This window comes from Prunus persica, chromosome G6 (genome assembly GCF_000346465.2).
Source record: "Prunus persica cultivar Lovell chromosome G6, Prunus_persica_NCBIv2, whole genome shotgun sequence".
Lineage (NCBI taxonomy): Eukaryota > Viridiplantae > Streptophyta > Magnoliopsida > Rosales > Rosaceae > Prunus > Prunus persica.
Genome location: NC_034014.1, coordinates 28,061,422 through 28,087,473, shown reverse-complemented (window position 1 = coordinate 28,087,473; position 26,052 = coordinate 28,061,422). Strand labels below are relative to the sequence as shown.

At 37.6% G+C, this 26,052-nt stretch overlaps 6 protein-coding genes and 1 long non-coding RNA gene across 13 annotated transcripts; 5 read left to right on the top strand and 2 right to left on the bottom strand.

The window, feature by feature from the left end:
- On the bottom strand, window positions 342–2,632 carry LOC18772958 (GTP-binding protein SAR1A). The gene is made up of 3 exons (XM_007205885.2): window positions 2,395–2,632; window positions 1,732–1,863; window positions 342–859 (listed from the first exon to the last, which is right to left on the bottom strand). Exons 1-3 carry the CDS (start codon window positions 2,521–2,523, stop codon window positions 539–541), a joined length of 582 nt encoding a protein of 193 aa, XP_007205947.1. The 5' UTR covers window positions 2,524–2,632; the 3' UTR covers window positions 342–538.
- On the top strand, window positions 4,395–5,427 carry LOC18775279 (universal stress protein A-like protein). Of its 2 annotated transcripts, none has more exons than XM_007205969.2 (4): window positions 4,395–4,662; window positions 4,767–4,876; window positions 4,977–5,095; window positions 5,192–5,427. In XM_007205969.2, the coding sequence occupies exons 1-4, from the start codon at window positions 4,485–4,487 to the stop codon at window positions 5,286–5,288; spliced, it is 504 nt and encodes a 167-aa protein (XP_007206031.1). In that variant the 5' UTR covers window positions 4,395–4,484; the 3' UTR covers window positions 5,289–5,427. The 2 variants fall into 2 exon arrangements, with proteins under 2 accessions (XP_007206031.1, XP_020421797.1); XM_020566208.1 differs by having other exon boundaries at window positions 4,395–4,683.
- On the top strand, window positions 5,540–7,697 carry LOC18774698 (DUF724 domain-containing protein 2). Its single transcript, XM_020566209.1, has one exon. The coding sequence runs from the start codon at window positions 6,762–6,764 to the stop codon at window positions 7,278–7,280; it is 519 nt and encodes a 172-aa protein (XP_020421798.1). The 5' UTR covers window positions 5,540–6,761; the 3' UTR covers window positions 7,281–7,697.
- LOC18774986 (cyclic phosphodiesterase) lies at window positions 8,714–10,675 on the bottom strand. 2 transcript variants are annotated; one of them, XM_020566206.1, is made up of 3 exons: window positions 10,314–10,675; window positions 10,155–10,200; window positions 8,714–9,333 (listed from the first exon to the last, which is right to left on the bottom strand). In XM_020566206.1, the coding sequence occupies exons 1-3, from the start codon at window positions 10,641–10,643 to the stop codon at window positions 8,873–8,875; spliced, it is 837 nt and encodes a 278-aa protein (XP_020421795.1). In that variant the 5' UTR covers window positions 10,644–10,675; the 3' UTR covers window positions 8,714–8,872. The 2 variants fall into 2 exon arrangements, with proteins under 2 accessions (XP_020421795.1, XP_020421796.1); XM_020566207.1 differs by having other exon boundaries at window positions 9,313–9,738.
- LOC18773587 (histidine kinase CKI1) lies at window positions 13,177–16,851 on the top strand. The gene is made up of 5 exons (XM_007208039.2): window positions 13,177–13,398; window positions 13,503–14,171; window positions 14,296–15,234; window positions 15,330–16,475; window positions 16,595–16,851. The coding sequence occupies exons 1-5, from the start codon at window positions 13,192–13,194 to the stop codon at window positions 16,802–16,804; spliced, it is 3,171 nt and encodes a 1,056-aa protein (XP_007208101.2). The 5' UTR covers window positions 13,177–13,191; the 3' UTR covers window positions 16,805–16,851.
- LOC18773926 lies at window positions 17,953–21,187 on the top strand. 5 transcript variants are annotated; one of them, XR_002272078.1, is made up of 4 exons: window positions 17,953–19,116; window positions 20,040–20,158; window positions 20,236–20,673; window positions 20,759–21,186. XR_002272078.1 is itself a non-coding variant. In XM_020566212.1 (2 exons), exons 1-2 carry the CDS (start codon window positions 18,924–18,926, stop codon window positions 20,935–20,937), a joined length of 372 nt encoding a protein of 123 aa, XP_020421801.1. In that variant the 5' UTR covers window positions 17,955–18,923; the 3' UTR covers window positions 20,938–21,187. The 5 variants fall into 5 exon arrangements, 2 of the variants coding, with proteins under 2 accessions (XP_020421801.1, XP_020421802.1); XR_002272079.1 differs by having other exon boundaries at window positions 17,955–19,116; window positions 20,472–20,673; XR_002272080.1 differs by lacking the exon at window positions 20,236–20,673 and having other exon boundaries at window positions 17,957–19,116.
- Window positions 22,532–25,727, top strand: LOC18774362. Its single transcript, XR_002272081.1, has 3 exons — window positions 22,532–23,132; window positions 23,710–24,054; window positions 25,420–25,727. It is a non-coding gene; the product is annotated as an uncharacterized LOC18774362 (long non-coding RNA).

Here is a 26,052-nt window from a genome sequence, read left to right as displayed (position 1 = left end):
ATTAATATTTAAAGAAAATACTCATTGCTTGATGTGAATATAATGCAAGCCAGCAGCAAGTGCCTCCCCTTCTAGTAAAAAGTCAGTTGAAGGAAGTGCTTCTTTAATTGGATCCACCAATTGGGCTCAATGGGCTTGGAGAGAAAAGAAAAAACTTTTGATGTAGCTTCTTTGCCATGAGCGTTCATTTTTTATTTATGTTTTTATACATACGATATGGGAAGTTTTTTCACACACATTGTCAAGGTACCATGTGTGTTCGAACGTGAGGTCTGCAAACCAAGGCCCTTTACACTGGGCTTAGAGTCTTTCTTCATTCATACCGACTGCGACAGTGAGTAAAAGAAAAGAAGGTGCCTTATGTGAAAATGGGACCACAAATCATCAACAACTTTTGCTCATCATAACATGGACGGGGCATATGTTTTGTCATTTAATGAAAAAAAATAAATAGACAAAATATCTCTAGCAATAAAAGCTCGAAAATTGGAAATAACAAATAAGGGTGAGAAGCCTAGTCTTTACTTTGTGGTGCTCCCTACTTAATGTACTGAGAAAGCCACTTGAAGCCATCACCATAACCCATTTTGCGAACAATGCTGCACATGAAAACCTCGAGGGGACGGACATTTGAGTCTGTCAAGTTTACTTTACCCTTGCCTGTGGTGAAGTTGTTCAGGCCGAGGTGGAATCGCAATTCTTCTTCTGAGGCAGCATATGGTATGTCAATCTTGTTTCCCAGAATAAGGAATGGAACATTGGCCAACCCCTCATCAGAGAGAAGAGCATCTAGCTCTTTTTTCGACTCGGCAAATCTTTCCTTGTCGTAAGCATCCACTAGGTAAACCACTGCATCCACCTTTGCAGAACAAAGACAAAATGGATTTACCAAGGATGAACATAAAGAGAACATAATATTAAGCAGCAAGGCAAAACCAGCATAACTTGAAATAAACCCTCAAATACTTATTAGCAGAAATACCATTCTTTCTTAAGACAACAATTCAAATCCCAAAAATCTGTCCAATTAAAGGTTCCAAAAGATGGTCAAGTACATAACAATCAGATATCCTCTGCGAAGGACCTGTTTCAGAGCCGTTAAATCTATGCTCTAACAACTTAGAAACAGATCCTTCAATGCATCTAAGTCATTCATATTCCAATGGCTCGAAAACTTAGCTCTATCTGAGGACCTTATTCGAGAATAACCGTTATATAACATACCTAACTACATCTTCCCGGTTCTACTATACACTCTCCTTAAAAAATAGAATCCTTAAATGGGTCAAAAAGAAACAAGGTGATTTCGAAACATAGTCATCGAGGACAAAGGTTTATTCCCACTTCTGATAAGGAATCTGTTTGTAGTTAACCAATTATTAATCCAGATAAAGAAAATTGCAAAGTAAGGATGTATGGTAAGGTACTATTAGCATACCTTCTAAACACAAAAGGTGCTATCAGCGAACTACCATTACTTATATCGGCCTCCCATGAATCAGATAAACACTAAAAACTTTTATCTGGGATTATGGAGGCACAAACATTCCCAGACTTAACCCCATGCACTCAGGGACTTAGAATCTTTCCTTCAGAAATCACTATTGCCAAATACAAGAACAAAGCTTCTCATTGAGCATACTAAAGCTCAAACAGTTCATATATACAAAAACCAGTTGCCATATAACAGGTATATCAATGTAACCTCTTACATTATATCATCAACAATACCTTGGCATAGTAATCTTTCCAAACTCTGCGAGCAATCTGATGTCCACCCAAATCAAAAGCCTTGAACTTGATTTTCCCAATGCTTAACTCTTCTGATGTCGGATACTGCGTCGGCTGGTGTTGAACTAATCTCTGCAATAATCCATCACCACCAAGACCCAGAATCAGAAAATCAAATTCCATCCTAATTATCACAAAAATATCAAAGCAAGTGACAAGAGTAAATTTGTTTCTTCCTTTTTCTTCATACAAAAGTATTACAATTTGAGTCGGTCAATACTGTCTTAAACTCTACTTCATCATTCAATAATTTTCAGTGTAGGCTCTGATCCTACCCAAAATCATAGGAATTACAGATAATCATAAAAAAGTTCAGGTCAAGCTCAAATCCTTTATTCAATTCTATAAGAATTAACAACTACACTCTCAAAACTATTCAGTTGGTCAATCTTTTCATTTCCTTCACTTTCCCAGCAATCAAACAGACCCCGCATTGATTAAAAGCGAATAAAGAATAAAAATTTCAATTGAAATCGAAATACCAATAATTCCGAAAGATCATTGAAGCATTGAAAAATCATAACTTTCACCGCAATCAAAAGCACCAAAACCCAAAAACATTCGTACACGAATTTATGAAGAGAATAGAAACGAAAGAAAAACCTCATCTTTAAGCATATGAAGTAACGTGGTTTTGCCAGCATTGTCGAGACCCAAAAACAAGATCTTGGCCTCCTTCTGCCACAAGCCGAGCGATGCAAGAACCCCATAGAACCAATCGAACAAGAACATTGTATTTCACCCCAAAAATTGTCAGATCGAAAGCCACCCCAAAATCAGAGAGACAGAGAAATCTATCTCTGTGACGTTGTAGCAATCTATATATGTTCTCTTCTTTAATCTGATGTAGTATTTATGTGGAAGTCTTACTGCGTTTTTATGAAAGGACCAATCGAACGGCTGAGGATGAGGTTCTGACGCAATCGGCAATTTTGCACCATCAGATTTAAAATTACGAACAGCTGGGATCTGATTTTGTATTTATTTTAATTTTCAATTTTAGATATGTTGGTCGGTGGGGATTGTTTTTCTGTTTTATGGCAATTTTATCCTTTTTGGAAACTTGGAGGCTAGAAAAAGAAAATTTGGCAACTACTTTTCAATTTAGCAATATCTATGATACTGAGCTTCACTGATTGGGTTGCATTTGTAGCTTTTTTTCATTTTTTATATTTTTTATAGAAGGATAATTCACGGTATATTTTATGAGCTAGATGAACTTTCAAAGCTTACTCTATTTCTCACTTGAAACGTATTTAGGAGAAATTCGGATAACAAGATTAAAACCTCTATATTTTGGTACTACTCAACCTCATTCGCCATTCCACATTAGTGAGTGTGATGGTGTATACAGCACGCGCACAAAAGAACCGATCTTCATTTAGAGTCATGAAAAATGGTTCTTTTGCAATGTTAAAATATAAGACGGTTCTTACAAGAGACATATATTTGATATGAAGCGACGCGAAGCGTTTGATAAGAAAAGAAGGAGAAATATTTGTAAATTACAAGTTTAGGCCATACTCTTCTTTTTTTTCTTTTTTTTTCTTGAGTATAATTTTAGTTTGTTAAACCGTTATTATAATGTAAGCAGCATATATACATTAAAAAGTAGATGCCATTTTGTTGTTTTTTTAATTAGGGTTTAGGGAATCAGTGGAAATGTGGAGCCTCTGCCTAACATACACCTAATTAGGGTTCCATGATTCCATATCGTCTTTAGAGGCACCTTGCAATGCAGATTATGCGATTTCCCATTAACAAGACTTTGTCATTTTTTTCTTCTTCTGATTTTAGTTAACATTCCTTTCTTGTTCTAGACTTTGAACATTCTTCACCTTTAACTTGGTCTTTTCTTGTGTGCACACCTCAACTTTCATACTGCACATAATCTCTCTGCCCTCTTCTTTTTACATCCATTGGGTACAATATTCTACAATCAACATATTTACTCATCCCATCATTGAAGAGACAGATGCAGACTTCTAGCTTCCTGCTGTAATTGACAACTGGGGATTCACTAATGGAATACAATATCTTTAGCACAAATTTTAATTTTAAAGAAGCGATATTGAGGAAAAAAGAATACGAACACATAAAATCGTATGAAATCACGTGACAGCGTAATTTCGAACACATAGAAACTAGTAAATTCAAAAATTGCTACACTCATGTGTATGAATTTACAACTCATCTTAGGCTTATGATATAATCATTGGGTTTTATTAATTTGTTAAATGTAACTTCTGTCATTGAAAAAAGTATACAAATTTTAAAATCAAGCACAGAATCTTTAATGATGTTGGGCAGTTTCTTTGGTATTTTTTTTAAAATAAAATTAAAAAAGCGGACTGGTTTGGATAAAAAATTTGACCTTAGTGTCAAGTTAAGCGGATATAATATTGATAGCTGGAATGGAAGCTTATCTTATCTCAAGAAGTCGGATAGTCTTCAAAGAAGACAAAGAAAACAGGCCCACAGTCTTCAAAACCACTAACCCAAAGATCCCAAACCCACAAACCGCCAACAGGAAACATTGCATAATGAAACCATCCAGTTTCATTTCCATTTTCCCACCCACCATTTTACTATAAATACCCACTTCAACTCCTTTGTCTTTCAACTCTCTCTCCAAAAAACCACTTCCAAAGACACACAAACAAACTGGTTTTCAACCGTCCGATCACTTACTAATGGCTGACGTGGCAGAAAGCGAGCGGAGGATCCTCGTGGCCGTCGATGAAGGAGAGGAGAGCATGCATGCTCTCTCTTGGTGCCTCAAGAACGTTGTTTCTCAGAATTCCAAAGATACCCTTATCCTACTCTACGCCAAGCCCCCGAGAGCTGTGTACACGGCTCTAGATGGCACAGGTAGGAGAGAGGATCCATCAGGTATTTTGTCGCAATTTTTGAGGTTATTTTGGGAATAGGAAGAGATTCAGTGGTGTTTTTGGGTAATTTTGTTTGTGATCCAGGGTATTTGTTTTCCTCGGATATTTTGGCGGCGATGGAGAAGTACGGCGCTGAGGTGGCGGCCTGCGTGATCGAGAAGGCCAAGAAGATGTGCAAAGACCTTCAGCAGGATGTGAGTGTCTCTCACACAATTTTGATTTCTGATTCTGAAGGATAAAATGGTCATTTATATTTTGGAATTTTGATTTGGCGATTGTACCCCTCTGGGCCAGGTTAAGGTGGAGACGCGAGTAGAGAACGGTGATCCGAGGGATGTGATTTGCCAGATGGCAGAGCAGCTTGGTGCTGACGTGTTGGTCATGGGAAGCCATGGCTATGGTCTCATCAAAAGGTGGGTCCCATTTTATTACAGAACAAAATAGGCAGGAAAAAATTTATAAAAAAAAAAGGATAATGTACTATTAAAAAAAACTTGTGGTATTTGCAGGGCATTCCTCGGGAGTGTGAGCAACCACTGTGCACAGAATGTGAAGTGTCCTGTGTTGATTGTGAAGAAGCCAAAAACAAATGCTTTCAGCAAATGACTTTGTTATCCTCTTCTCTCTTTTTTTCGGCCTCTATATTTTTGTTTTGGTGGTGAATTTTTCTGTCGGTATGTGACTGATGCTGTAACTATTTATATTTTAATTGAGCTAAGCAGTGAGAATTTTATGGTATAAATCATCAACGTTTTCTTTGATCTCTTCATTTGTGATTCAAGTATACCCTCCCCTAGGGATGGCAACGGGTTGGGTAGGGGCCGGATATGACAATATCATCTCCGTTTCTGCTCTCCATTCCTGCTCCTGTCCTCGAATCCATCCCTATTTAATAGATTTTGGGAATCCCCATCTCCGTTTCCTTTGGGGGACTATTCCCCATACCCGCCCCGAATTCCTGAATTTGTTTGCATAAAAAATATTTATCATACATTTTAACATTAAATTTTATATTAAATTATTATTCAACACATTCAAATTAATTACAAAGTTCAACTTAACTATTTAAAATCACATCAATATGAAATTCTAAAGAAAATTAAGAAAAATTAGGAGCGGGAAGTTAACTTAGGATTAAACATAAATATTATAATTATATATGTATTTATTTAAATGTAAATATATATATTTTCGGGTTCAGGAGTGGGGACATCAATATTATCCCTTATCCATATTCGTAGGGGATTTTTTAAGTTTCGGGATCCTTGTATTCGATATTCATTTGTTTCTAAAATCTCCTCCTATTAGAATCGGGGATCTGACAGGAACTCGCTCTCATACGGATTTTTGCCATCCTTACCTTCCCCTCCTTCTATGGGAGGGGAGATACTCCTCCATTCATTCTCTGGATTGAGATATTTATTTTTTTTGTAAATCACAATTTAACGTATGTGTAAAAATAAATAATTTGTGAACACAAAAAGAAAACCTTAATGTACATTATTGTCATTGGCAGAAATGTATCAAATTGTGAAAAATAATTTGTGAAAAACATAAAATAAAAAAAATTCTTAAAGGGAATAGGAATTCTTGATACATTGCAAGTGCAAGTTACGATTTGATATTTGATACATGTGAAAAAATAATTTATAAAAAATGTAAAAAGAAAAATTAATACATATATCATATTTAATACATATGTCAATTGGCAGCAATAGGGAAACCTATTTAAGATATTTAAGATAGGAAAACCTATTTAAGATATTTATGAAAAGTAATTACAAGGGATTGAATGAAAGCAATGTAGGAAAACCTATTTAAGAAAAGTAGTTACAAGGGAAAGGAGGGATTTCTTTGCAAAAAAGGAGGCTCGCGCAAAATAAAAAGAGAATAGTTTAGAATATTTGGACTTTCTAGCAAAGCCGTTTATTAATATGTATGAAAAGATAAAATATTCCAATCCTTAACACAATAGGAAACCTAAAATCAACAGGACACCACAACCCCTATAAATATTTGGGTGCACCCACATACCATCCCAATTGCTTCTCAGTTCACTTCCATTGATCAATCTCTGCAATGGCTTTCACCACGAGAAAAGTTTTTCAAGTAGGCGATGAGGTAGAAGTGTGCAGCAAGCAAGACGGGTTTCACGGTTCGTATTATGAAGGAATTGTAATTGAAAACTTGGGGGACAAGTATAAGGTGAAGTACAGGAACCTGGTGGAGGAGAATGACATGTCCACCGCTCTGGAAGAGCTCGCGGAGGTGGACGAGGTCCGGCCTGTGTGCCCTAAAGTTTGGCCTGACTTTTTTCCCGGCGAGAAGGTTGATGCGTTCGCCAACGACGGTTGGTGGGCTGGTATCATTACTAGGAAGAGTGGAGACGACTGGTTTGTCTACTTTCCAAGCACTTTTGAGCATATAGCTTACCCTAAGAAGCATATCAGGCTTCATCTGGAGAGCCGCCGCAACGGATGGGTTTCTCGCGATGGACGGGTCTTCTCTTGCGAGGGAAAGCCGCTGTCTTGCAAGAAGAGACTGCGCATTGTGATGGGAGGATCATCATCGACATCTGTTAAAGCTCGACTTGTTTAATTACTTCATGTGTAAACGTTTTTGGTGGTTTTTTTTGTTGGATTTCTTGGTAATTTGTGTTGTGATTGGCGCAATGGTTTATATATGAATTTAGAAACTAATAAATTCACGTTGTTTGTGTCTATGAATTTAGAAACTAAAATAAAATAAAATAAAATCTTAAAACTTGGGAGTGTTCGTTCAGCAATCATCTCCCAAGATTGTTGACTTCTGTCACCGTAACATTTGTACAATGCAAACCGATTTTATGGTGAAAGTGAGGCCAACAACGCTGTCATCAAGAACCATCACCTTTTCTTTTCTTTTTTCCTTCTCCGCAATTTGAACTGCACCCAATTCATGGGTTAATAATAATTTAATTTAAAATTAAGGAAGAGATAATGAGTGTAGTGTAGTCATGTTCTTATTTTATTTTGTTTTTTTTAATATAAAAATATTATTAATTGAATACATTACCCTCAATTTATGAAAAAAAATTATTTCTTAATATTTTATTTAATTGAAGATATTTTTTGGTATTTTAAATATTTTACCATTTTTTTCCATTTGCGAGAAATAGCTTTGGTTTTCAGTAGTAGTAATGTCTGAGCACTCAATTGATGAATTATATATTAGAGAATCCTAACATGAGACCAAAAATCCAATTCACACAAATTAAAGGGTTGACACCAAGGACCCATTAGATAACCATTTCATTTTTTATTTTTAAAAAAACTAAAAATTTAAACTTGTTCGGTAACTAATTTTATTTTTCAAAACAAGTGAAAAGTGAACAAAATTTGTTTAGTAACTGTTTGGTTTTCAATTTTATGTGGAACTTGGAAATGGAATTTTTTCTTTTTGTGTCAAATTGTGAATTTGAGATTATAAAATAAAAATGCATGTTACAAAGATTTCGTAATATTTTTGGGTGAATTTTGAATTTGGAGGTGCCGATATGTTTGGACTGGGTCTGTGACTAAACGTAAAAATTGATCAGGTCCAAGTCAAGAGTCCCATATACCTAATTTTCGTAACTGGAGTGCATTTCATGTGTGGTTATATAAAATTAATGAATGAAAAGAGAGAGAAAAAAAAAACCTGAAAAATTGAAAACACTTTCAAGTTGTTTTAAAACATTAGGGTGATTTTGAAAACTGAATTCACTTTTTTTAAAGCTGAAAATGAAATATGTTACCAAACATATGTTTTCAATTATCAAAAAAAGTGAAAATGAAATGGTTATCAAACAACCCCAAATTAACTAAATAAAGAGAGAGAGAGAGAGAGAGAGAGAGAGAGAGAGAGAGAGAGAGAGAGAGAGAGAGAGAGTTTTTCAGCATTGTGCTATAAGAAGGAAGTCCGAAGTTAAATAGGTTTGATTAGGTAGGTGTTAATAACATAAGAAGAGTTGGGCCGAAATAAATATATACTAGGGTGGGCTTAATATTTACAATTGGGATAAATAAATAGGAAACCCGAAATCCTAAACAGAATAGGAAAGCCTAAATCCCAAACCTATTAGGAAATCCAACCCAACCTCTATATATTGCGACCCTCACACACACTCTCCTCGTACCATTTCACAAGAGCAACTCTCATCTCATTCTCGTTCATTCTCCAAAATGGGTTTCCCTAGAGCAAAGGCTTTTACACAAGGCAAGAGGGTCGAAGTGTGCAGCAGAGAAGACGGGTTTCAGGGCTCCTACTATGGAGCAACCATACTGCAAAACATGGGGGACAACAAGTACAAAGTGAAGTACAACCGCCTCGTATGCGAGGACGACCACTCCATACCTCTGGAAGAGGTGGTCGAGGGGGATGAGATACGGCCTCTGCCTCCTCTGCCTCCGCCCAAGAAAACGAAAGCCGGGTTCGCTGACGGGGACAGGGTTGATGCATTTGACAACGACGGCTGGTGGTCTGGAATCATTACTGGGAAGGTCGGGTGCTACTTTGGCGTCTACTTTGAGACTGGACATCATATTGGTTACCCTGAGAGAATGCTGAGGCATCACATGGATTGGCGCAATGGAGAATGGTTCTTCTACCACTAGGCTAGCTGCTGCTGCTGCTGCTTCATGAATTTAATTAGAAACTAAATCCACGTTTTGTTATGATTTCTTGTTGTCTAGGGTTTATGGTTAATTTGTGAATTTAGAAACTAAATTCTCGTTGAATGTAATTTCATTAACTTGGTGACTTATCATATATATTTGAAACTTGGGAAAAATATTTGATGTTGGTAAAAACAAATCACATTTGAAGCGAACAAGTAATTAGCGTGGGAGGGAGTGTTCAGCAATCTTCTCCCAAGATTGTTGAGTTCTGTCCTTGTTACATTTGTACAATGCAAAACGAGTTATGGTGAAAGTGAGGCCAACCAAGCCGTCATCCAGAACCATCGCTCTCTCTTTTGCTTTTTCCTTCTCTTCATCTATCAACTCCCCATACAGGAGGCTAAAGTGGGGCATACTGGCTGCACTTCAAAATTCAATTAATCCATACAATAATCATGGTTATTATTAATAATTAATCTCCATTGATGTCGTCTAAATTAGTGCTCACCAAACCCATTACAAGAATTTGATTCTATGAAATGGGTAATCTAAACAAAATCCTTCGGTTGTTTGTTCATGGCATATACTTATCAAATTCAATTAGTTTACAATTTACGGTTAGTATTGAGTAATAACATTTTTTTAAATACAAGCGATATTAAGGAAAGGGGAATCGAACCTAGGACTAAATGTGCATGGATAAATACTCTTTAACTTTAGTAGATCAATATCTATCAATAGAAAAAAAAAAAAAACCCCCTAGATTCTGAAGAAAAACTCAGAGTCAACAAGTATATATAATACGAGTGTATTAATATATTGATCTCTTACTTACCCAATTGGTCGAAATGGTCAGTGAAATTTCTTATTGGATAAGTTACCTGAGAAATTAAACAGAAAATAACTAAATATGTTCGCATAATTTTTTTAAAATTTAAAATTAAACATGTAAATTCAATTTGCACGAAAATTATTTATTTAAAAAAAAAATTACCTGATCCGGATGAATGAAGAGGTAAACATTTTGGTAATAGAATGGACCGGGGAGCACGTCCACAACTGTACATGGGAAGCAAGAGCTTTTCCCACAGGCCTCTTTGAAGTTTCTGATGACGTCATCTTCCCTGGTGCGGATGGACCCCAGAACGGGGATGTGGGGCGTGATCTCGGGCCCACCGAATTCGTCGCGGAGGCCTTCCATCACCTTCTTGATCCTGTTCGAGACGTGATCTGGTATGACGGCCCACGCCGCGTACGTGCGCACCTTCTGCCTAACTGGGTTTGGCGCTGAAGAAATTGTTGTGGTTGTTTCTGAGTTTTCCATGAGAAAATGGAATGAGTGAATGGAGAAGATTGATGAAGAGGAGTTTTGACAACTATTTCAACCCCCAACAATTTTCTTTCAATACCAATAATCTTTTTTATCCCTATTTTACCTCTGAACCCCTTGCTTATAGGGGAAATGTTTGAAATGGTCCGTTTTAATGAGTCATTAAGGGCTGTTGGGTATTCAACTTGAATTCAACTTTTTAAACTCAAAAACAGAATTTGAGTTTGAAACAAAAAAAACTTGTTTGGCACCCTGATTTTTAAAAGCTCAAACTCAATAACAACTAAAAAAAATCCTAATTATTAAAAACAAAAAATAACTGTTTTTTTAGTTTTTTTTCTAACAACCCACAAGTTCTCAAATTTTTAAGATTTGAAAACAGTTTGCAAGTTGCATACCAAACAAGTTTTTGAATCTTAGAAATAAATTTAAGAACTCCTTGTTTTTAAGAAAAATCAAAATTTTTGAGTTCCCTATTTGAATAGGATACCAAACTTGAACAAAGTTTATCCCCACAAATGTAGACAGAGATTCGAAACCCCTAAAAATCTAATGAATATTGGGTAAACTCCACTCTTCCAATCACTTGTACTCGAAAAAAATAAAAATAAAAATCCCACGTAACTTTATTACAACCTCAAGACAAATGTGCCAAAAGAAGGGTGAAATAAAAAATGGAACATGTATTTGTATAAAGCCGAATAAAATCTTCGAACATAAGGACAATTTCCTATGGAAAATGATGAAAGAGTTAGGCAGAGAGGGACACATTGAACATCAAAATCTTGGAGGATTCATTCATGAGTAGCATAAAAGTGGAAAAGCATCCCCGACCCAAGTTTTTTATTTGAGTAGCATAAAACAAAAGTGTACTTCCAACTTCAGTGGCAAATACTTTTTAGCTGCAACACGAATTAAAGCAAATTAATTAGTTTTGGTTAATCTCAAGATCGTTAATCTTAAATTAATTGTTCAACTTTGCAGACAAAGTATCTGCAATTGAGAACCCCAGCAAAGCGTCCAGTTTGTTCCGTTAATTGGTCTATTATCTCACAACTTAAATTTGTGAGATTAATGATTGTATTATCGACCGATTATAACACCTTAAATTCTTAAAATTAGTGATTGTTTAACATAAACCACCTTCCATATTCAATTAACGTTTATGTATAAAAGAAGGGAAAGTTCATAGAAATGTACCTCATCGCTTGGATCAATAAGGAGGGAAAGGGATGGACCCAGCCCCGGTGATGTGGCCCTCCATCTCGAGCCCAGTGAACTCATTGTGGAGGAAACTTCACTATGCATGTTTCATTGCTGCCTTTCTTCCTATCTCTCTCCTTATATCACTTATTAAATATGAGAAAAATGAAAAGAAAAGGACAATGCAACAGAGTTAGGGAAGTATTTCTCCTTCCAGAGGAGAAACACTTGTGTGCAACGGGAATATCATTATTTTACATCCCCTTCTAATCATGCTATGTTAAGCGTGATAATTTTTCCACTTGACATAGCGTAATTGATTGAAAATAGCAAAACAATACTACTTCCGTCTCACACAAGTTTTTATACTCCCGAGACGTCCATTAGTTTCTCCACTCTCTTTACAACGTAATCGGGTGGGATGGCCCCTACACCGCAAACCTGTTCAACCTCAGGTCGTCTTGGTTATCACTCAACGTACGTAAATAGTTTCTGGATTTGCCATTGATATGACATTAACTTCAATAATTTGTGCACCATGCTCTTTGGATTCATTGAAAAGAATAAAGAAAGCAAACAGGAGTGGTGGGCCCAACATATAGGGTTCGGAAGGAAATGATGAGGCAGAGGGTTGAGGGGGATGGACAGGTGTCACATCCTGAGAGTAGCCAATGTTGTTGAGGGCTTATTCTTTGTGCTTCCTTTGCGGGGTGCAAAAGTGTCACTTACCAGTCAGACTAGCTAGGTATTTAATAGGTATGTGTCGAAATTTTACTGCGCATTTGAGGCTTGAGGGTTATAAATATATATTTATATTTTTAAATGTTGGTTTTTTTTGTTCTATATATTTCAGATGAAGCTGTTTGGATAGTCAATTTGAATTCTGTTGGTAAGAAGATATCTTTCCATCTCTCTCACACCGGCTATCAACATTTCTTCTCGTTTCAGTGGCAGTGGCAGTGGAAGTTACATCAATTGCATCGACAATGCCAAGTCTTTCAAGTACTAGCAATCAACTTTTCCTTCTCTTTCTTTTTGTCGTCTGTCTAAATCTTATACTATATTTGCTTGATGATTTTTTTATTTCCTTTTATGTTCTCTACTATAAATGTAGTTTTGTTCATGCCATGAAAATGCAGATATTAAAGACAAGGTTTCCACCATGAATATGATGAATTCGCACAGGATCAAGTCTTGCATAAGAGTTCTCTGGCGCCCCATTTGTTTTCTCCTCGTTCTGGTACTTTTTCTTCAACATATTTTTCCAGTTTGTAGAAGCAAAATTGTCTCCTCATCCCAGTTCTCTGTTGTGTATATTTGGCAGGGACTTTCATGCTTTATGATCTCAATGTTGTTTAAGATGACGATAAAAATTGAACGACGTATGCTCTTGGAATCAAAACAAGCACTCAACAAATCATTTTCAGGCATTGACACCACTGCAAAGTTGCTAAGTCCATTAAGTCCATCAGCAGTAAATCTGGCAAGATCTCTCAGTTCCTCACTTAATGGAACTGAGCTCAATTTCGCTACCATCCAAACAAGGGTTAGTGTATACTCTCAGACAGTTTAGATGTGTTTAGTAGTGTAGTGTTTGCTAAATAAAACATTCTCGTAATCTACGAACTGGTTTCGTGTTTTGTTGTCCAGGTTGCACCAACGTTGTTTCTAGCACTTTCAATAATCCCACATATCTCACAGGTTTCTTATATTGGATTAGATGGCCTTTTATTCTCACTTTACAACCATGAGGATCAAACTTTTGCAGTATTCTCCAACACTTCATTTTCTTCAAATTGGTACACTCAACCAGTAAATAGGGACACTGGGAAGTTATATGGCGCAGCAGTTGCTTCAGATTCTTTGGTCACAGTAAATTCCACTTGGTTCCAACAAGCCTTGAATAGCACAAGTGGTTATTCTTGGCTGGGAAGAGGATGGGACAAGGCTCAACATAGCATGTTTTTAAGTACTGTGCCCATGGATGGCAGAGGTGTGATTTCCTTCGGTATTCCAGCAAAAGTTGTTGTCGACCATGTTACGGCTTTAGACTTCCATGGGGGTTACTTTCACTTGGCTACATCAAATGGGGATGTGATTGTGCAAACAAAGCTCCCAAAAACCCAATTTGAGATAAGCAACAACACGGTTTCGGTCCAAATGGTGAGGCCAAATAGTAATGCCACTGGTGATCTCGGTAAATTCTCATGTAATCATGATGATGATGACAAGTTGGAACCATATATTCATTCATGGAAAATGAAGCGTATCAAGTACATGACTTATTGCTCCACCCTCGAGATCATCGGAGTTAAATCGGTATGTGAAACCATAGTTTTTGCACCACTTTAGTTTGATCTAACTTGCCTTACAAGTTAACTTCCATTGTATCACTTCCCTTGATTTATATACATATATATTTCTTTTTTCTTCTTTTCTACAGGTATATGTATTGACTTGTCCCTCCAATGGTCTTGTAAACCTTAATCACAAATCAGTGGTGTTGCTTGGCCTTTTGGTATTTTTAATTCTTGCATCGGTTTGCATCTTCATACTCTTAATAATCAGAGCTGCAAGAAGAGAAATGATCTTATGTGCACGGATCATGAAACAAGAAGGCGCAACTCGTCAAGCAGAGCGCAAGAATATGAACAAAACTAAAGCCTTCAGTAGAGCAAACCATGATGTGAGGACTTCTTTGGCAGCCATCACTGGTTTGATAGAGTTGTGTCACCAAGATGCCAATCCCGACTCTGAGTTAGCAGCCAATTTGGCACAGATGCATACTTGTACGAAGGACCTCCTAGTCATACTGAATTCTGTTCTTGATATAAGCAAAATTGAAGCTGGGAAAGCGCAGCTTGAAGTAGAAGAATTCAACTTGGCTCAGCTCCTTGAGGATGTAGTTGATATGTTCTACCCTATTGCTATAAAGAAAGGAGTCGATATCGTGCTCGATCCTTGTGATGACTCGATTGCCAAAACATGTAATGTCAGAGGCGACAGAGGGAAACTTAAACAGATAATGTGCAACTTGCTTAGCAATGCAGTGAAGTTTACATCTGAAGGTCATATCACAGTTCGTGCCATGGTTCCGAAAACAAGTTATGGGAATGAAATCATCGCTTCCAATCATAATCGTGTGTTGAAGTGTTTGTCATGGTTGTTTTACAAGGGGAAAGGAGCTTTCAGTGATTTGGATGCCATTCATACAGCACAAAAGGATCCCAACAGTACAAAGTTTGTCATTGAGGTGGATGATACAGGCGAGGGAATTCCTAAAGACAAGCGAGAATTTGTTTTCGAAAACTTTGTTCAGGTGACAGACAGGGCTACTGGAAAAGAAGGCTCTGGTTTGGGACTTGGTGTTGTTCAATCTTTGGTAAGTAATTCAGAATGAGTTTAACATACTAATACATTATATATATATATATATTTTTAATTTAGTTATTGATCACAATTCAATTTCTGGTCTAGGTACGCCTAATGGGTGGAGAGATAAAAATTCTTGATAAAGAGCTGGGTGAGAGAGGTACTTGCTTCAACTTTGATGTTTCTCTTCTGACATGTAAACCAAATTCTGGTGACATTGAAGAAGAATTTTCCAATGATCGCTCTGCCAATGAATTTCAACCTTTCGGTATACAACTTTTGGCGCATTCACCAAAACCAGAGGGATCTCATGTGGTGCTCTTTATAGAAGGTGACGAACGGAGAAAGATTTTGGTGAAGTATATCAGTAGCTTGAACATAAGAGTTTCATATGTAAAGCATGCAAAAAATCTTCTTCCACAACTTGAGAAGATAAAGTGCAAGTTAGAAATTTCCTATTTCAATTATTCGGAAAAGTCCCAGCTGGGTTTTCTTGACCAACTAAGCCCCTCCGCATCCAACAACTCTGAGTCAAGAGCAAGTGACGGGTCTGGCATCAAGGAAGGAGATGGCCAAATCTTGCAACCCGATAAAAAGACCAACTCCAGAAACTCAACTGCAGGTATTGTACTTATTGTGATTGACACAAATGCTGGTGTTTTCTCTGAGTTATATGCAACTGTGGCTAGCTTTAGGAAAGACATACACAAGTCAAGATGCAAGGTTGTCTGGCTAGATAACCCATTAACGCGTAACACGCATCCGATGCAACTAGAAGGACAGAAGCTAGCTCCTCCACTCGATTTTATTATCTACAAACCATTTCATGGGTCGCGCTTATATAAAGTATTAGGACTAATACCTGAACTTAAAGGATGCAACTTGCCAAAGTTAGAAAAGAGAAAAGTAGCTCAAGAAGTGCAGAAAATGGATCCCAAACTTGCAGGAAATGAAGTAGGAACATCTTCATCACCTCACCACGATGACTCACTGCAACAAGCGGTCGTACATAAATGTGTTGATAAAAGAAGTGATCAGGAGCTCTTGTATGGAAAGAAAGTTTTGCTTGTTGAAGATTCAGCAGCAGTTCGCATGGTCGTTAGTACTTATCTTAAAAAACTTGGAGCAGTTGTGGAAATTTGCCATGATGGCAAAGAGGCATTTGATCAAATTTGTAGAGCTCTAAGGGATCATAGCAAGGAGGCTCATTCTAAATCTACTCCCTACGACTATATTTTCATGGATTGCGAGGTAATGTGATCAAAACCATTTCTTCATTATTAAGTTTTTTTTTTTCCTTTTTCTTTTCCCTGAAAAAGGAAGATGGACTTATATGTGTCTTTTGTTTTGTTATTTTTGGTTTTCCACAGATGCCAATAATGAACGGATTTGAAGCAACAAGGCTAATAAGGATGGAGGAAAAACAATACGGGATCCGTCTTCCGATTATAGCATTGACAGCCCATGCAATCAATGAGGAGGTTAACAGGATGATTGAAGCAGGGATGGATGTCCATCTAACCAAACCATTGCAAATAGACATGTTGCTGGAAGTCATCAAATCGATTGAGAACAAATAAAATGACAAATTCGAAGTAGTTTTGTATATGCAAGAGATTATGTTAAGTTGGCTTTTTAAATTTAGAAGAGAATAAAATTTAAAGTTTCTCCAATTCTTAATAGTTGACTTAGTTTTCAGTATGAAGGTGTTTAGGGGTTCGTTATCATTACAAACTCCATAAAATTTCAAATTCAAACAGAATCATCCGTTTAATATTATAATGAGTTGTTATTTTTTGAGAACCTTTCCTATTGAAAGGTTAGGAAATGGGTGATAATATACTAAACTCACACACACTACACGGTGTTGGGGCAAGATTTCTTTAAAGAAGAAATACCTCCATAGGTTCTTGACTGAAGTCCGCACGCTTCCTTGGTTGAAAGAGAACTCCGAATTACATTCCTAAGGTCGAATGATGGAAATGGGGTGAGTACCTGCAAAAGTCACTCTGACACTCAAGTCAGTGTTTGTGCAGCGTACTCTTAGTGTTCAATTGAATTTCTTGTCCCTTTGCTAGAGTTCTAGCTGGGTTTTTATAGTGCTTCGAGTTCTTGGGTTTAGCCCCATTTCCCTAGCTTTGCGCATCCTGTCCTTCACTTCATGGTAATGGGATCAGATGAGCGATTTGTGTCTCCCTCACTTCGCACTTCTGTAGTGGGAGGGAAGTTCGATTATCCCACGTCTTTTAGTTGTGGCATATAGTTTAAGCCATGATACGTGAGATTTAGTCTCCACAGTGCCCCCATTTTCTCCTGTCTACACGCTTCACGGGTGGAGAGGGAAAAATGATCTAAGTGGGACTTTGGAACAGGATTTCTTTGGATTTAGCGCATGTCATCATGATAGGCTCATGGCTGAGCCCAAATAAGCCATACGTTTTCTTTCTTGGGTTTGCTGGTCAAACCAAAAAAAAGATTCCTATTGGCCTATCACCAACCCATGCATGTTGCTTTCACACCTTGCATGTGAAATATCAAAATATGAATTTTCATGCACGTTGCTAACTTTTCAAGTTTCAACTGTGGACTGTTATCCCCATGTGGAGTATTCAAGTGCAGACAGCCAATCCCATGTGCAAGTGGACCATTTTCTTTATTTTGGATTTCTGCACCGCTGCCGATCCGGTCGGCCCATGCGCATTTTCCTCTTTGCTAACCGACCCTAGTTGGGGTGCGCTTGGCTTTAAACTTTTGCCGATCCGGTGGGCCCCATGATCCTTACTTTCTTTTTGCTAGTTGATCCCAACCCCAGTTGGGGTGTGCTTGGTTTTGAGCTTTTGCCAATCCGATGAGGCCCATGCTCTTTGCTTTCTCTTTCCTAGTTGATCCCAAATAGATTGGGGTGCGCTTGGACCCCTTAGCTGTCCTTCCGGACCCGTGGGCCTTCGGTTTCTCAATCGATCCAAGGTGTTCAAGACTTCTTTTTTTTCCTTTTTTTTCTCTTTTTTTTTCTTCATTTTTCTTGCCCTTGAGCTGTCCATGCGAGCCCTAATGCCCCATAGCTGTACTTCCAGACCCGTGTGCCTTCGGTCTCTCAACCGATCCAAGGTGTTCACAACCCTTTTTTTTTTCCTGCGCTTGAGCTGTCCATGCGGGCCCCAATACCCCTTAGCTGTCCTTCCGGACCCGTGCACCTTCAGTCTCTCAACCGATATAAGGTGTTTACGACCCTTTTTTTCCCCTTTATTTTTGTTGTGCTTGAGCTGTCCATGTGGGCCCAAATACCCTTTAAATGTCCTTCTGGACCTGTGCGTCTTTGGTTTCTCAACCGATCCAAGATGTTCACGACCTTTTTTTTTTTTTTTTTTTGGCTGACCTCTTGGACTCCATATGCCTTCAGTTTCTCCTTTTCGTTTTCACCGACTCCCAAGCGATCCACAATCTAGTCTTTACGTGAGAGGGTGAACAAGCCTAGCTCCGTAGGTGTACTTACTACCTTGCACCACTTATTGCTTACATCTGTTGCTCTTCTTTATTTTTTTATTGAAGTGCGTGCAACTTTCTGTCATGGAAGCACATGCATTGGGTAGAAATAATTTCGATTGGTCATATCAGACCAGGCTTTGTTGCCAGAGCCTAAGGCAAATATCCGAGCTGGCCACATAAAACCTTATCTTTGCGTTTGAAAAACTTCTTCCCATGACTTCTGTGAATTATTTCCCAATCTTAGCCCCATGCTATAAAAGGTCGGTCAATAGGGATACATTCATTCGTAAAATCATTTATACTTTGCTTTTGTTCTTCATATATAAGCTCTATGCGCGAAGGGAGAGGAAAGTGTTCTGTGCGTCTGAGAACTCTGCTGAAGGGCTCTTGTTGTTGCCACCACCTAGTAAGTATTATTTTCATATTTGCTATTTTCATGTCGAGCCACGAGATTTGGCCCAAGTCCGGTGGTGTCCCATCGAGCTGCAAGATACTTAAGGCTCGCATTAAAGGATGTGTTCCCGACAACGTAGGGATCAATCCTCTTCTTTTAGGGTCGGATATGTACACTGGTGCCGGTATCCCTCAGGGCTCCTTAATTCTCTCGCCAGCCCACTTAGAGCATGTTAGGTTTCCACTCCATCCCCTCTTTCATATGCTCCTGTTCTTCTTGGGTCTTCATCCCCTCTTTCATATGTTACCTCTTAGTGCCTTCACAAAAAACCTAAATAACTCAGGATGGCCTTCATCTGTAGCCCTAGTAATTATATTACCATCAACAACACACGCCAACAAGGTCTTGGGTTCCACCCAATAAGCACCTGCAGCAACAAGTACAGGTCTGACAGCTGGGAAGGTCGTACACTTCCTACCTTTAACCAAGCCTGCAGCTGCTTGGACAAGTTTCCCATGGCAAACCGAAGCAATTGGCTTTTAGGAGTCAGAAAACTTTCTTACCAATTCTAAAACCGACGCATCCACAACAAGAGATATTTAGGTGCCCATCCTCCTGGTATTATTAATCCATCATATTTGTTAAATTCAATGTCATCAAATGTTGCATTGAGTACGAAATTGTGACCACGTGATTCAGAATAAGTCTGCAAGTTGCATGACTAGGATGTTGTCTTTTGAGGATCGTATGGTGTTGATATCCAGTTGGACTTGTATGATGAGGCAAAAGGAGAGTTTGGAAGTCGTTTTGCTGTGAATTCAAGGAAACTACGAACTCTACGTTATAATCTTTACTTTTTCTTTTTCATTCGAGTGTAATGAACACTTGAAATAAATGTTAAACTTAATTAGATGGATTTGTTTTGTTTTTTTTAGCAAATTGGTGGAAGCGTTTTTGAAGGGACACACATGAGTTGATGAAGTTTGCTATTCGGGTCCTTAGCCTTACTTGTAGTGCATCTGGGTGTGAGAGGAATAAGAGCACATTTGAGCAAGTAAAGTTCTTATGTTAATTTATTGTTCAAATTTTGATGCTTCTAAATCTAATTTTGTATGTTTATATTCATTTTAGATTCATACAAAGAAAAGAAATAGACTTGAAAATCAAAAGCTCAATGCTCTAACATATGTGAAGTATAAGACGGCACTAAGAGAGAGAAGTATTAGAAGGAGTTCAAAGATTGATCCAATATTAGTGAATGAAATTGAGTCCGATGATGAATGGATAGCTGAGGTTGAAGAACCAATTCTACAAACTGATCTTACTTGGCTTAATTCTCAAGAATTATATGATGTTAATGTCATCAGATACTCGAGTGCCTATTTCTGTGCTGCCTATTGGTGATCCTATGACTCAAGAGCAAGGGAATATTCATGTTAGGACTCAAGAGCCTATTGTCCATTCTAGAACTCAAGATCCTATTATTGGTGATGATCTTATTCTTGACGATGATGTTCTTCTTTCCTCGTTAGCTTCAAAAAAGAGAAAAGATGGTGACACCTATGGAAAGTAAATCATAGAGTAAAAGTTACAATTAGTGTTTAATTCATTACCACTAAATTTTATAATTTTAATTCATTGTTCATATGTACAGGTAAGAGGAAAGTCAAAAGCAAGTCCATAAGAGCGATGCTTATGGATGAAGATGATGAGATAGATAAAGATCCTTCAACATTTGATAGTGGGAAATATCCTTTTCATATTGATATAGTTGATCAATATGATAGTGATGCTAGTTTGAATGATATTAGTGTTGAGGAGTGGGATGAGTGAATTATGTTTTTGTTTTGATGTTGAATAAATATTTTATGTTTTGAAAGACAATTAGTACTTATATTTGATTATATTTAAAAGATTGTTATGGTTGAATAAGAATTAGTTGTACAATTTAATCGTATTGTATTATTCATAAATTTTTCTTATTAAAATAACTTAATGTTCAAAAGGCTTACGTCTCAATACTTCAAGGCTTACGCCTCGCGTAGCACTACTAAAAACACCTCGCCTATACGCCTTGCCTTAGAAAACATTGTCTGCAACCAAAGAAAAAAAAATACAGAACACAAAAAAACATATTAAAACAAAGGGGGACCAGAAAGACATGTAGCATTTGAAGATTTGTAAATTAAACACAGATCACGATTCAGCAAACCTAGGTAGCCCATTATCAGATTATTTTCACTTAGAGACGAGGGCACTAATGCAATTTTGTTTATTGAATATGGTGTACGCAGTGACGTTGGAGCCAAGAATTTGTTCATGCTGTCTTGTCCCCAGAACTCAGGCTCAATACAGGTTGGTTCTCTAGCTCATAATGAATGAGCAAGCACTCTAACAAAACTCCTAACATGTGTTCTTGTTTGAGCTTACTTTAGTCTCGCTGTCCACACAACCTAGAACTATAACCTACGGATTGCTATTTGTCAATCTAATAGAGTGGCTCTAATCAACAATAAAACTTATTCATTTTTGTCCATAATTAAGGCTACCAAAGATTGGCTGATGCAAAAAACTAAACTTGAAAGCGTGATGTTCGTTCCAGTCCCAACATATTCCAAATTTTAGAGGAGGCAACATAATCCCATATGTGAGAATTGTAAGCACTTCAATCTTGAGACAAATTTCTTGTTTTGGGTTTACAAATTCAAGTGAAGTAAGCATTCAATCTTCAATCTAATTGAGTGTGCTTAATTACAGAGCATGGAAAAGACCAATTGACAGTGCTCAAGTGATGTAATGAGGCTAAAGAAAACGATTTTCATTAAAAATAGAAAAAGGAAAAGGCAAAAGAAGCAGAGGTGGGTGACCTGGTGAGCAGGAGAAAGTTGATGAATGGCTGTGCGACAGATATTACCAGCTTTCTTGCCAGGACAGACGGCATCAACGGACACTCAATATTCCTGGAGTGCTTAAAATGGAACCATCGCCTCGTAGTCCCCCAATACCAACAACACCCTGCGTTCGCCTTTCGCCATTTTCTTGGTATTTGAGAGAGAGAGAGAGAGAGAGAGAGAGAGAGAGGGAGAGAGAGAATTTGGTTGGACTAACTCTCAGATGGACAAAGGAATAGAATATGTTAACAGTATAGCCGCCCGGCTATACTATATAAATAGAATATCAAATAGTATAACCGCGACAATACCCTATGAATAGAATATCTAACAGTATAGCTGCGCAGCTGGACTCTATAAATGGAATGTGTTAAAGAGTATAGCCGAATATAAAAAGAATATTCTAAACGTATAGCCGGCCGGCTATACTCTATAAATAGAATATGTTAAAATTATAGCCGTCCGGCTATACTATTTAAATAGAATATTTTAAACTGTACCACGCTCCCAGCCACCACCATCTTCTTCGTCATTGTCATCATTGTCGTAAAATTCCGAAGAATTATTGTATGATCCCAAAACTAGATGAAATTCTAAAGAGTTATGGGAGAAATTCAGAGCAGGGTTTGTTGTTGTTGTCTTGATGATAGTAACACTCGTCAAGTCTCCAAATTGGCGGTGGCGTGCTACAAAGCCCTCCTATTTTCCCTAACAATACACAGCGTTTCAACTTTTCACCATTGATGATCCTAGCGGCCGCCTAGTGACCGCCTAGCAACCGCCTAGACTGCCTAGCCCGCCTAGACCGCCTAGCGCCCGCCTAGACCTCTTAGTGCCCACCTAGACCCCTAGACCGCCTAGCGCCCGCCTAGTGACCGCCTAGCCCGCCTGGCGCCTGCCTAGACAACCTAGCAACCGCCTAGACCACTTAGTGCCTGGCTAGCGACCGTCTAGCGACCGCCTAGCAACCGCCTAGACTGCCTAGCCCGCCTAGCGCCCACCTAGGCCATTTATTCTGTAATATTAACAATATGAGTGAGTGTGTTCAAGGGTTTAACTTGTAAAGAAGATTTCCGAACAACAACAGATAACCCAGAGAAGTTTCATGGAGTTATTACAATGGTGGCTCTTGGCCAAGTAAGTCTCATGGAGATGGTGTTATCACAAAGTGCTATTTGCATTAGCTCTTTATCTTTTCTGTTCTTTTTGTTCATGACTTGTTTTGATTTGTCTCTGTTACGTGCTATATTTATTCATTTTAGCACCTCTAGTAGTCATTTTCACCATTAAAGTATAAAGGTTTTTGCTTAAATATCGGTGGCTCAAGGCTGGTTTTGTTAGTTTCCATTGATTTACAAATCTTTTGGATAATGTCCCGTGTCTATTTGCTTGATATTACAATTTGCAGTTCTATTTTTCTACTTGAAGCCTACTGCTAGTTCTATTTGATTGACCTTTCAATTACATTTCATGAACATTAGTACCCACTTTATGTGAGTAGGCTAGTTATTGTTTTTATTTAGTAAACTAGGCTACAAGCACTACTTACCTGACATAGTTCTTTTATTTTAAACATCTTTATTTGCTGATTGTAACCACTTTTCCAATCGAAATCTTGGGGTATATAAATGTTGTCGGATATATTTCTGAATGTAATTTGGGAAAGCGTGCCAAATGGTTGTGCTATTCATTATATTTTGATGCTTGTTCACAGAATTCTGACTTATGTGTTTGTTCTAAAACAATTGGTTAATGATGTTGCAACGGGGAGGCCTCAGACTGCTAAGAGAGCAATTGAACGAGTGGAGCATCGGCTCTCAAAAGATGGGTGGCCAGAATACTATGACGGCAAGGCAGGGAGATATGTCAGGAAGCAAGCGAGGAAGTACCAGACCTGGAGCATCTCAGGATATCTGGTAGCTAAACTGATGATCGAGAACCCAACCAATCTTTCACTGATCCCTCTTGAAGAGGACAAGAAGATAGCCAAGCCAAGGCTCACCCGCTTCACTTCCTTTTGAGTCAAACCAGTGTCAGCAGCATACATGATGCATTACAGGTATATGAGATTTCTCTTTACCCATGAATGCCAGAGGGAAACTAGGTGATTAAGCTGATTGAGTTGCAGTTTTGTGATTCATTAACATGATTTGCTAGTATGCTACTGAGATATACAGCCCCTGCATTTTCCTTTTCAGTTTCTTAATATCTGGTTTTGGATAGTAAATGGTCTATAGGCATTTTGGAAAGTAATGCAACATGGCCGTTGTTCTGCTTACCAATTATTTGGCTAAGTATTTCAAGCTTTTATGGTGGGAATTTGCCTCCTATTTTCCTGCCAAATTCAGTTTGATAGGTGTGCAAATATTTTTCTTTGTGTTGTTGATAAAATTATTTTTACAAATGTGCCAAATTGTGATTTGGGGAAATAAGTAATGTGAGAAACAATATATATTCAAAAGGCTTGTAGCTCAAGTGGTTAAGACAAGTTCAGATTTGTTTTCCTCTCAATATATGGACGGGCAAAAATAACTATATATAATGACTCTTAAAAGACCTCGACCCTCAAGTTCAGATTGAACAAGTGTCAAAGTCTGTACTTTTACTCTTTGGCAGCTGATTATGGCTTTGAAACCAATGCTCTCGACCCTGTATGTTCTTTGTTCTTCAGGTGATTTCTTTCTGTAAAATTACTACTGGATCTTGTTAAGAAATGGTAGGGAGAAAATGAAAATTAGTCTTGGGGTTACAATTTTCTCTTCTTGTTTGCACTTTTAGTTCAAAATTTTGGGGTCTTTAGATTTTGGGCTTGAACTTGAGTTGCTAGTTATGTGATTTGAACTGATTTTGTTATACGACGTCTCTCCTGTTGCCATATCTCATTATCAAAATGATAATGTGAACCAGTTTGTTTAGTGGACTGCTTGTAGGAGTGTTCATGAAACTAGAACTATATGAAGCTCAATGGAACAGTGACAAATTTTCCGAGTTAGAATTTAGAAATAGGTGCAGACATGAAAAGAGTTCGTTATTGCAAAGTACCTTGCCTGCTAGAGGTGCTGTTGATTGTCTTTTTTAAAAATTTGTTGTTTCTGTTTGTAAGGATAGCATCTTGGCCTTTGAAACAGATTATGACAAAGATTTGTGCTGAGGTATTATTAGGAAGTTGAAGACTAGATTGTTTATCGTAAAGCAGGTTTTGTCTCACCATCTATATTATAAGGCAGGATGCCTTTAGCTAAGCCGAGATTCTTCTCTGTGTTCATGTTCCTTTTTCCTGTGTCTTAGAAAACTTTCAATTTCTTCATTGGTAATTGGCCATTGTCATAGGTTTTTTTGATAGATATCGGTTTTGTTGAATAATTTCTATACTTGATGTACGTTAAGTGTTTCGAAGGCTAATGGCACAAAGTTGTGATGGCAGATTAAGAGGGCGACATAGTCTGCTGAAGGTTGTGTGAAAGACTTCATCTTTGGATCAAAAAGGCAACCTGAAAGAGAAATTGAGAAGCTGGCCCTTAACAGTGCAAAGGATTATCATTAGTTTTTTACATCCTTAGTTAAATAGGCGGTTAACAATGTATTGAGAATGATTCTACTGTTCTTGTTAGTTTTATGTGGTGATATTTGGACCTTATGTGGTGATATTTCATGTTTTGTTTCATTTCATGTATGATCTTCACCTTGCTACTGAGATAAAACCAAATTCAGTATGGATATGATTCTTGGGCATTTGAGCAGTGTTTTATAATTTTGGAATCCTTTGCATTATTTGGAAATGGCCACATAACCATAGAAATTCTTATTAGATCGGTTAATAGATAATTCTATTCAAAAAATTAATGACACATTTGAATGTTGTCATAGATATGCAAATACATATACAAATAGAAAATAGATGGTTTCAACTAGGAATATCTTTTAAAGAAATATTCTTTTTATCTACTACTGAGGGGAGTGAAGGCGAAGACATACATCTCCAATGTATATATACTAGTAATGGATAATGCTATAAACTAATCTTATCTATAATAATAAATGTGTATAAAAACAAGGT

Bases quoted from the DNA above. Each gene is read 5' to 3' on its own strand.
- LOC18773926 (XM_020566212.1), top strand. From the start codon at position 18,924: ATGACTTCTGTGAATTATTTCCCAATCTTAGCCCCATGCTATAAAAGG. The intron at 19,117-20,758 runs GTAAGTATTATT...TCATATGTACAG, and splicing joins CTTGTTGTTGCCACCACCTA to GTAAGAGGAAAGTCAAAAGC.
- LOC18772958 (XM_007205885.2), bottom strand. From the start codon at position 2,523: ATGTTCTTGTTCGATTGGTTCTATGGGGTTCTTGCATCGCTCGGCTTG. The intron at 1,864-2,394 runs GTTTTTCTTTCG...GGATTATTGCAG, and splicing joins TTCATATGCTTAAAGATGAG to AGATTAGTTCAACACCAGCC. The intron at 860-1,731 runs GTATTGTTGATG...TGTTCTGCAAAG, and splicing joins GGAAAGATTACTATGCCAAG to GTGGATGCAGTGGTTTACCT.
- LOC18774698 (XM_020566209.1), top strand. From the start codon at position 6,762: ATGGCTTTCACCACGAGAAAAGTTTTTCAAGTAGGCGATGAGGTAGAA.
- LOC18775279 (XM_020566208.1), top strand. From the start codon at position 4,485: ATGGCTGACGTGGCAGAAAGCGAGCGGAGGATCCTCGTGGCCGTCGAT. The intron at 4,877-4,976 runs GTGAGTGTCTCT...CCTCTGGGCCAG, and splicing joins GCAAAGACCTTCAGCAGGAT to GTTAAGGTGGAGACGCGAGT. The intron at 5,096-5,191 runs GTGGGTCCCATT...TGGTATTTGCAG, and splicing joins GGCTATGGTCTCATCAAAAG to GGCATTCCTCGGGAGTGTGA.
- LOC18773587 (XM_007208039.2), top strand. From the start codon at position 13,192: ATGATCTCAATGTTGTTTAAGATGACGATAAAAATTGAACGACGTATG. The intron at 13,399-13,502 runs GTTAGTGTATAC...TTTGTTGTCCAG, and splicing joins TCGCTACCATCCAAACAAGG to GTTGCACCAACGTTGTTTCT. The intron at 16,476-16,594 runs GTAATGTGATCA...GGTTTTCCACAG, and splicing joins ATATTTTCATGGATTGCGAG to ATGCCAATAATGAACGGATT.
- LOC18774986 (XM_020566206.1), bottom strand. From the start codon at position 10,643: ATGGAAAACTCAGAAACAACCACAACAATTTCTTCAGCGCCAAACCCA. The intron at 10,201-10,313 runs GTAATTTTTTTT...TTAATTTCTCAG, and splicing joins TCTTCATTCATCCGGATCAG to GTAACTTATCCAATAAGAAA. The intron at 9,334-10,154 runs GTAAGTAAGAGA...TTCATGAAGCAG, and splicing joins TGACCATTTCGACCAATTGG to CAGCAGCAGCAGCTAGCCTA.